At 36.0% G+C, this 11,021-nt stretch overlaps 1 protein-coding gene across 1 annotated transcript in view; it reads right to left on the bottom strand.

Moving 5' to 3' along the window:
- The window catches only part of cps1 (carbamoyl-phosphate synthase 1, mitochondrial), a gene marked incomplete in the record, with an annotated part of 42,786 nt that overhangs the window by 4,674 nt on the left and 27,091 nt on the right, over positions 1-11,021 (bottom strand). The window contains 5 exon segments of the mRNA XM_014011538.1: positions 217-315; positions 443-517; positions 5,246-5,416; positions 5,730-5,819; positions 8,862-8,969. Of these exon segments, the coding sequence (XP_013866992.1) occupies positions 217-315; positions 443-517; positions 5,246-5,416; positions 5,730-5,819; positions 8,862-8,969 (543 nt within the window).

Raw genomic sequence — 11,021 nt, 5'->3', positions numbered from 1 at the left:
TATATATATATATAGTTGGTTTATTTAACCCTTTAAAATCCAAGAATTCCTCTAGTTGTTCCTATTTTTGACCATAATATAATTTACATTGACACTGGGCCTTGATGTTGTTGTGTGTAATTATATGTAGCTTTCATTTCATGTTATATGAACAGAGTGTACCAAAAGAAAAAGTGAATAGAATGAAAATAAAATTCCAGGGGGCTGTAGTCTTACTTGAATCCCAATCAGGATGCCCTTCTGTGGCAGCTTAAAGCCTGTGGAGAGAATGGCCTTCAGGAAGGCTGAATAAATGTTTGGTCCAAAACAAGCTACCTGAAAACACAAATAACACATGCAAACTGTGAGAAACATTATTTATTCATTTTAATTTGTTGTAGCAGTTTAAAATGAATCTGTTAATACAAAGTTGAATAGCAATAAATTATTGCAAGGGGTTTACTTCTCCAGTGGAAGCCATTTCACAGCGAAGCACAGGGTCTGCATCCCTCAGTCTTGGCCAGGAGAACATTGGTGCCTGGGAGAGTGAGGAATTATTTTATTAACACATTAGAGACTGGTGTGTAAAGTTGTAAACCTTTAAGCTCTTTTTCCCCTCAGCAGTGTGATGGGTTTGTGTGCAGARGTGTAACAAACGGGAGACTACAGTAATAGAACAACATCAGGATGAGTCAGAAAAGGAAAAGGAAGTAAACAGAATGAAATGAATAAGTGGGGAAACAATTAGAACAGGAAAGAGAAGAAAGTTGAAAAGGTGAAAGCATTAATAGCAGAAAAATAGTGCACGAACAAAACAAGTGAAAAAAGATGAAAAAAATATAATCAAAGAATAATTAACAAAGATTGAAAAGGAAGGGGACTGGAGACAAGAATAGGCACAAGAGTGGGGGAACAGATCAAACTGTGGAAATGAAAAGATACGATTGGAAGAAGAAAACAAAAAAAGAAGTGCAGAAACATGAATAGATGACACTATCATCTCATTATTGTGTTGGAGAAAGCAAGAAATGTGGCGTGCCATTTGGGAAGCCATTCTTAATACTCCATTTATAACGCAGACAACCCTTATTACCTTGAAGAGAGCAAGAGGTGGTGCTGTGTTGTGTGGTTTAAGTGTCCATTTACATACACACACACACATACACACACAGAAAAGGCCCACTGGGGAAGATTCATCCTTGAAGCCAGCTATCTAATCAGTAAATGTAATGTTAGCATGCTAATGTAAGAAGGAATGAAGAGAAAGCACACAGGGAAGCCGAATGGCTTATCGTGCCTTTGTTTAAAGAGTCAGAGACAGACAGAGAGGAAACCAAAAAAGAAAATTAAATAGAAAGAGGAGCATGTACTGATGGAATTACAATGAGCAGGAACTTTTTAATAAAAGAGTTAAAGGCAAATAAAATTACACATAAGTGATGGAAAGACATAAGCAACAATTCATTGTTTATAAATCATCCACAATAACATTAACCTTCACACTGACTAAATCTGCAGGATTTTCTTCTCAGTCAGAACTATGGTAATGAGGTGAAAGGGACATAATAGATGGACAAACAGAGAGGAAAAGAAGCAGTTAGAATAAAGAGAAGCACAGGTGGAGATGTAACACTAGTCTTTGGAAAAGCCATATCCATGTTAGAATAGCTTTTCCTTCCTACACATTTATGTGACCATGGATCTGAATATTTGTTACCATCACAATGGTCAACTTTAGCTAACCACAACATCCTACCAATATTTACAACCAGTACTTCCTAATCTCCTAATATTATGCTGCCCACCTTCTCCTGAGGATTATTGTGAGGCTTTGCAAAATGAACAATCTTATCATGAAGCACCAGATGTGCTACAGAAAGATATAGTCACATAACATTGTTGTTCACTGCAGGCACACCTTGTTGGAGAGGGAAATTGTYCCAATTTAAAGGCCTCAATGATCCCAACTGAAAACTATTTATTTTGACATTAATGCTTATAATAATAAAGTATGAATTTTTATAAGAAGCTTCTGACATTCAATAAGGAAAAACCTAAAAATACACAGTTCTGTGATGATTCACATGAATGCTGTGCCAAGAAGAGACAAATGAATGGTTTGTGTAGATCATCTATACCAGAACACAGAGTCATATGTGGGTGTGTGTGTTGGACGATGGCTACCTTTACACTGCAGGTTTTAATGCTCAATTCTGATTAAAAAAATTGATTTTTTGGTGTGAATGTTCACATTACATTTCAAATGCGACCTGCATCAGACTCCAGTGTGAACTCTACACGGCAGTGATGTGACCTGCATGTGCAGAAAAAGACATGACGTCACATTCAGCCAGCTGTTTGTTTACAGAGTTAGCATGTATGCTGCATTTGGCACGTCGATTCTGAAGTTGTTGTTCAGTCAGAGCTGATTAAATAATTATCTGACACGCGTGTTTAGTTCGGTGTTTATATCTGAGCCTGCCTCTGACCGGGAGGCTCCTGTGCAGCATCTTAGTTTTGGAATGAAGCAACGAGCTGGAAATAAAGTATCGACCGAGTAACTTTACGATAGATAGGTCCACGACCGAGGCTGGACGTTTTTATCATCCTATCTACATGGAAAATTAAAAGTAAAAAGACAAATCAACTGGACTTGTGTTTTGGAGCTGTAAACACATGGAGATATAGATTTAAACAGCGTGACTTGAGGTTAGTGTCTTATCGATCCTTCACCCCCACCTCACAGATGAAAAAGTCGGATGGAATGTGACATGAGCGTTCACACTGCAGTCACTTCSAAAAACATCAGGTATGTAGCCAATTCAGTATGAGATAATTAAAAAGGCCTGAGTTGGATTTGAAAAAATCGGATCTGTCTCGTTCAGACTGTCATAAAAAAATCGGATATGGGTCAGATGGGTCAAAAAAATCGGATTTGGGTCGGATTTGCCTGCAGTGTGAACGTAGCTCAAAGTAACTTTTTTTTCATCTAAATTTTTTTAAGTGATCGTAGAAAAGCAATCCTGACCAACCTTTTTATACATTGCACAACTCACAATAGTTTAAAAAATGACAACTCATTCAGAATTTTTAGATTTTTTTTTAACAGACGAAAGTGTTGTCTTCTGGAAAAACACAAACCCCACATATCAGGTTTCTTGTCCTTGAATGCTCCATCTGCTTGCTTTAGTATTATAAATCCAACCTGGTTACTGATCCTTTGGGTTTATACTGTATAAGAAGATAAAAACTACACAACAGGGACTTGTTAGCGGAAAAGAAAAAAAATTGATATGCTTCAAACATTGCTAGAGTGAAAGAAAACAGGCAGCAACAGTACGGCTGTGAGGGAATAAAGTAGATAAATGAAGATGATCTCTCTGGACAGTAATAACTTGCGCCTTGAGATGATACAGAGAGGATGAAGGCTGAGATGTATAAAATATTGATCAAACACACTTCAGGCTACTCAGAATGGAGACATAACAGTGTTTATAGTGCCAGCCTGATGTTGTTGCAGCAATAACGTGTTTAACAGTAATAAAAAAAAACTAGAACAATCTGGTTAAACCTGAATATTTTGTGGCTAGGTTTTCGGCAAGGACCTAATCAGTCAGGGTATGAATGTATCATATACCAGGTTTAAACCCTGGAAGCCTCTTTAGTCAGACGTCTGGAGATTTCTGAGCTCCTATTAATATTCCACACCAACGTGCAGACTGGAAATTGAAAACTTTAGGTGGTGGGGAAGAGTGGGGGATTATACCTGGATGATTGGTTCCAAACTACAACTATTGTTACAACAGCTTTGTTGTAATTGGAGTGAAAAATAATTTCTGAAGGAAAAAAAAAGCTTCAGAGCAGCCAGGGACACATAATATATCTCACACTCAAGTTAAGAAGTAAGTTGGCGAGAGAAATGTACCTACTACTTTTCTCATCAGACTTGTGCAGAGGGATGAAGTCGTAATTGCTTTCCTTTTTATTTGATCAAACAGAAGCTGTATTAGAGGAAATGAGACTACCCATTAAGGTACATGTATGTTGTCATTTTCCAACCATTCTTTGTAGTGTACCAAGTTTAAAGCAGTTCAAAGAGAAACTTAATATAGACCTTTAAAGAAACATTAAAGTCTATTTTATGCACCAGGCAGTTATTACCTTTGAACTCGCTATTGTATTCGTCCTTTCATTGGGAGAAGAAARATTTCTGAGAGCTACTTTTTTTAAGCGTTTGAGCTGTTGCAACATCCAAAGTCAAAATGCTAAGATTTCAACACATAGGAAATCATAGTTGTTTACTGGTTAGAACCATTACTTTGCTAAATCCTTATATTAACAAAAAAGTAACTTGGTGATAAATTATGAATAAAGTCACTGCAGTGGAGCACTTGTTAATGTTTTTTTGGAAAATGTGGCCTAAAAATGGAGTTTCATAGTCAAAACAAAATCATCAAACTTTGTGAAGCGTAAACTTGACACAATCGAATATTTCATTGTGTTGAAAAACAGCCATTAAAAAGCAATGTAAGAAGACAGCTCCTTTCAGTGTTTTTTTTTTCTTTAACACAGCAACACTTTGACCATTATGAGAAGTGTTGTGGTTGATATGTGCGGACATGGCTTCTGCCCTTTAAATGAAACCACTTAAGCCCAAAGAAGAGTCACGTAGGACAATTGAAGGGGCACTTGCTGAAGATGAGCACACGAGGCTGACTAAAAAACCACCYTGGCTCACTGCAAAGACAGTGTGGCAGAGAAAACGTCAACTTGGCTCCCGACAGGGACACTCGATGACCAGCTGGGTCTTGGTGCTAGCCAAAGAAAAAAATAGGACAGACATTTGGACTGACTAGAGGAGCAGAAACATGGTGTTTTGATTGAACACAGAAGCTTTAAGTCATGCTTCACTGTCTGTTTGAAAAGAAAACAGATCAACAAGGATATTACGAAAACTTGACCTGAAACTGCAGAGCTCACCTTTTATCATCAGCAAAGGAATTTCAGTACCATAAGAAGGAAATTTAGAAAAGGATATTTTTCTATAAACACAGGTTTTTTTTATTATTATTATTTTAGCAAAATTGCACAGTGTATGCTATTTTCAATTTTGAGCACAAGCAAGTTTTTGGTATTAGCCTTAATTTCTGACATGATATAATGTATGTTTTTGCATCAAAAAAGTCATCTTTCTCTTATAACAACCACAATAAGTTTGTTTCCTTTTAAACAGTAACATTGTTTTTATTTGAATATTTTTTCTTACCTTAATTCCCACGTAATCTACAGGAATGATTGGCTTCTCTAGTGACGGAAGGCTAGACTCATCCAAAGGCTCGCCCACCATCACTTTGGTTGCCACGTTGATAAAGTCCACACCAATTGTTTTTGAGACAAAAGGGAAGGATCGCGATGCCCGCAGATTACACTCTATCACCTAAAAGGTTACATAACACAAACACATTTTTTATCAGATTATTCTAAACTTGCACATGAGTTAACAGGTGCAGATCCATAAACAATGTARAGTTTTTGATTGGAGCAATGGACAGAAACATATGTTTTCGAGATTGTGCACTGTAGCTTGAACGTCAAAAASGAAAGCATCGCTCATCATTAAATCTAACCGTCTGCAAAAATCATTCTGAACATGAAGGGAGTTTAAGTTAAAAGTAAATAGCATTTGATTCAATCCGGAGTTTAAAAAAAACAATATGTTATTCAGTCATGCACAGGGATATAGTACCTACCATGACATCATTGCCTTTTACCAGAAATTGAGTATTAAAGGGTCCTGAAATTTCAAACGCTTGGGCAATTTTCCGRGTGGCGACTTTAACCTGAAAGCAATAAAAAAGAACATAAACTTAGAATAAATATTAGGCTGCCTGTCAAAGTTTCATAAGGCAGGACAGTATGGAATAGTATGATACACTGTGGAATAGTGTGGTGTTTTTGTTATTGTTCCATGTGACAAATACATGTCTCTGCCTCAGCAGCTGTAKATTATATCACAGTTCTTTAAATGCCTCACAAGAAATGAGGAGTGAGTAGACTCCTAAATGAGTAAAAATAGCAAAAAACACTAAGCTATGCTATTCAAATGGTAAACGAATAGTAACACAACTGATGTAATTCCTTTATTGATTGGTGACTAATCAGGGTTTTTTTATGGAATTACCAAAACCATAATAATTTTGCAGGATTTGTAATACTGCTGGCCTAACACCCAATGAACACAGAGTTGGTAATGTCAGCAGTGCTCTAAGCATAATGAGATGCACAAGAACACAGTGGACAGATAATGACCCAAAGAGATTGATATGAAAAGTTGGTTTTATGTCTAAAACTGCAGGACTTATAAAACGCAATGGGTGGTAAATGGTCACTGGTCCTTGGAGGATCATTGCCATTGTAGCTTGGAGTGTTTAATTCACTATTACTTGAAGTGGCCAGACCCAACTTTTCAATTAAAGTGGCCTTGGATGGTGTTTGAACAAAAACTGCAGCAATGAATAAGGTAGGCCACAGATGCAGAGGTTTGCCAGGCTTAGTGAGTTTCAATTTCAAAGGCTTTATGTGTAAATTGTTAAGGAAAAAGCACAATTGGGTATGCAGTGTCTCTTTTCATAACTCTTTTGTGGCTGACTAACACAGATAAACTCTTCTTTTAAAAAATTCTTCTTAACTGAAGTTTTGTTTGGCAAAGCTGTTTCTAGAGGGAGTTATTTTGTAAAAATGCACCACATACAATCAGAAGAGATCATATTTTGATAGTAGGCCAACCTGGTTACTGACTAATCAGTCTGGCAGTTATCTTTGAGTTTGATCAAAATGTGTCAATCAATTGATAGGCAGCTTTCTGAGCTGTGAGTTTCATATATGAATCACTTTTACTTTAGTGTTGTTTCACACTGTGTTCCACTTAAAAAATAATAATAATAATAATAATAATAATAATAATAATAATAATAATAATAATAATTGTCACTGACCTCACCCATTTCCCAGTCTTTGTTTTGCTGCATTTTCATTTCTTTGACATAACTTCCATTACACTGTCCATAAATCAAATTTTTTTTTTTTACCCTGTTTTAATTAACTTATTTTTTGACATGTTTGCGGTGGCGCGTTGTGATTGACAGCTGATGCTGCATCTCTACCTTTTTCTACTCCCTCATCTTACTGTACTGGAGGAGACAGAAATAAGGAGGCCTTCTCTAATGGTTGCAAATTGCAGCCACTAAATAACATTTGCCAGTGTTTTTGTTTTTAATTTTCTTTATTTGACTTTTTGGAATTTGASTAATCATGATTGTGTGGCACTGACATGTGACATTTGTTGTTTTTATGTTCCACTCACATTGTGCATTTTTAGCCTGTGTTTATGTGGATCAGGCCAGGTGCATTGTGCTGGTTTTTTAGCGCCACATGCATGATGCGTGTTGGAGTTGTGGTCAGGTGCTGTGATGGTTTTGTACGTTCCCTCCGATAAAATACTGGAGGTGCCCCAGTGTGTTACATCTTTCTGTGCAAATAGCTCATGTCACAGTGTGGACACCAGCTTTTTATAGACAAGTGTAGACTGTATTATATGTACAATTTTATTTATTTGTTGTGTTTAGTGGGTGTGGCTTATGTTCAGGTGCACTCAATAGTCCAAAAATTATCTAAAACACAAAACATATTTTGATTGTCCATCAATGGTTACATTTTCAAACTTCATTTTGCTTTTCCATTGAAAAAACATTAAACCATTTGTGTTAGCACTTACCATGAAGACTGATACTATCTCTTGACACATTGCAGATGGAGCCCATAAGCAAAATATCTATACAATTTACTGTTAACTGCAGAGATCATAAAGTATTTTGTTCCTGTCCAAGCTCTGCAATGTAAGCAAAGTCTAAAATAAAAACAGATAAAGCCCATCTTTTGTGGTCTCAGTTTTGTAGGAATTGATAATATCAGTGTCTCAGTCCAGCAGTTCCTAAATGTTTCATCATGTTAAAATAAAAACCCTTGTGCTTTTCCTAAGAGATTGAATCAAGAAAAGTGTTTGTACCACTAAATCATGACAAGACCCAATTGCATGCAGTCACTTCAGATCACTGGAATAAATAAACAACTCTCAATTTAAATTACATTCTGCTTTTGGAGGGAATCCAATCGATGGGATTATACAATAACTTTCACATTGAATGATTTTCTTCATAGGTGCTCCAAACATCATTTCTTCCCAGTTCCATATGAAACCATATGAAAAGGACAAATGATGCTTACCACCTTGGAGCCACAGCTTTTAATTCCCACCATAAAGAACTGAACAGGCAGTATGTGATGATCTTACAAAGGGCTCTTTAAAAGAACATTTTAAAAAATTATGTAAAGCTAACAAGCATGCTGTGAAGTGTTAAAACTGCAGTGGTCGGGGACAAATGAAAATATTGATAACCATGCAGAGAACTGAAGCTTTCCCTGCAGCCTAACAACCTTAAAGCACAGATTTTTATTAATTTATTTTCTGTCTTAGATTCTTTAAAGGAACTGATCAGAAGCCACATTATCCACCAATAAATAGCAGCTCGGACTCATACCACATTAAAGGTTTTACATAATTTAAAAAAAAACCACAGCCTAATGTAATCAGAATGTATACACCATCTATGGAATGGAAAAACATAGAGTCCTAATTCAAACAGGATTTGTCAAATTCACTTATGAAAATAACAGCTTAAGATAACTCAAGAATTTAAGAAACACCTTTGTAAAAAGAGGGGGAAACCACGCAAAACAATAAGGTACATTTATTTGGATGTAACCCTTAATAACAGAAAGTGATGCTTAAAACTTTTTTTAAAAATTCATGTGACTTAGCTGACCTTCTCTAGAGCTCCCTGGCTGATGGTTTGGGTTGGAAGCATCAGGGTTGCATCCCCAGAGTGGACCCCCGCATCTTCCACGTGCTCTGTGATGGCATGGACAAGAACCTGGACAGATAGAGTCATAATAAAAGGAAGTCAGGCTCTAAAAGAAGAAAAGTGATGACTACTTTTATATATTTTTATTATTATTATATTTTTCCTGCACTTAGTTTGATGATTAAAAGAAAGTTTCTGCCTTGGAAGCAGGTGACCTCCACATTCTTTGCTTTCTATCCTTACAGCGTGTAAGTATAGGGCATGATGAACTGTATCTACATGAAATGCCACAGTAGTTCAAGACCAGTGGTTGTTTTTATGTATTTGGAGATAACAAGCTTAATAAGAAAAACATGCTTTCAGKATTAAAAACTATATGTTCTTGAGCCCAGTGAAGAAATGTATTTAGTCATTTAGAAACTGATTTTAGAAGCACCACACCATATTCATAGTTTTCCTTTTTAAGTATTGATTCTTATAATCTATTGTTTGACTATTGTTGTGTCTTGATTAAAATAGGTTTAGATACATGCCTGAAACATCATGACAACACATAATAAAACAGTTTATAATAAACATTAGGAGAGCATTGCTGTTCAGAGTGTCTGTGATTCAGCCGTAGGCCTGTAGTGGGCGTACCAGGCACTGAAGACCCGTGTGTTAATGGACCAGGACTTCCAGTTTGCATTCAGCATTGGTTTCCTGCCTGGACAGACAGCATTAAACTAGCGTTCACTCCAGTAACTGGTGTTGTATGGTCCATTCTCTTCACATTTTAATCTACTCAACATTCATGTGGTTTTGTCACGATTTCAGTTAACGAACACTAAACACTGTTCCACAAAAATGTATTTTTTTACATAAAACATCTAATTCTGCGCATGCATTTTGTCCCTATGCTAAATATTTATTAGATTTTTAATTTATCACTGAGGACGCCACATTACTTTGCTAAAGTAATGTGCACACCTTTACCTTGGAGCTCACCATGGTGAAGGAACAATACAAGTGGATGTGCAATCCAAAGAATGGCTTCGAACATTCCACTCAAAGGAGAAAAGATATGAATCTCCAAGCAACTCTGTGCGATTCTGTCTGTAAATGAGCTGCTGTGTCATTAGCTCATTTGAACGGCTACTAGCATTCATTAGCGCTCTTCAGATGGAGCCTGTAATTAATACGTATTATCTCAAACTTTTTCACTTTCTTACACACACACGCAAGTAATGACTGTTTGGTATTCACTGAGTGGATGGCTTGTTAATGTGATACTGAAGATAAGGGAGGGGCTGTATTCAGAAGAGGACAGAGTGGAAAAAAAATCTACCGTAGAACAGGATAGCCCACGTACAATCTGACACCCTTGAAATGACTCTCACAGTCTGGACAATAGAGAAACAGACAGGATGTTCAGGATACTGCAACTCACTCTGCAAATACAGCCAAAGTACTTTAAAATTATGCCACTATATGTGTTACATTATGAAGTAATCTGAGATTAGGTTTTTGTCAAAATAAACTATTCAAAATCATCGAAGCATGAGGAATTGTTTTAGTAATGTAAAACTTAGTAACACAAAAACATTAAAAAACAAATAGTTAAATACAGAAAGTCCTTATTATATCTAATCTTAAAAAAGGAAAAAAATATATACGTAGTAACTTTTTTCCTTAATTTATAATTTTTTTTGATTTATGCCAGACAAATTAGTGAGGCTGCAACATGTTTTTTGTTCAAGGAGGATTTTCATGTAATTTAACCTCTTTGGTTACATCCTGTGCAATACTGTATATGTCTTAACTTTACTAATAAAATAAGAGTAGAAAATTTACAACTATTAATAACAGAATATATTTCAGCTACAGAGATGAACATCTATGCAAATCTATTACATCTATTACAAAATAAACATGGTCACTCATGGTAATGAACCCAAATAAAATGGTGAAAAATATTGTTTTCTAGACTGTTACTCTGGGCAACATAATGCCAAGTGCTGTTAAGACAGGTAATATTTTAATATAACAAAATGCCTTATTTATTTATTTTTGTTGATATGCATGCCATACACTGGGTAAAAACAACAACAACAACAACAATGCTTATATCAATAATAATAA

Source organism: Austrofundulus limnaeus, unplaced genomic scaffold (assembly GCF_001266775.1).
Source record: "Austrofundulus limnaeus strain Quisiro unplaced genomic scaffold, Austrofundulus_limnaeus-1.0 Scaffold81, whole genome shotgun sequence".
Classification (NCBI taxonomy): domain Eukaryota; kingdom Metazoa; phylum Chordata; class Actinopteri; order Cyprinodontiformes; family Rivulidae; genus Austrofundulus; species Austrofundulus limnaeus.
This window is presented reverse-complemented; position numbering and strand designations above follow the sequence as displayed.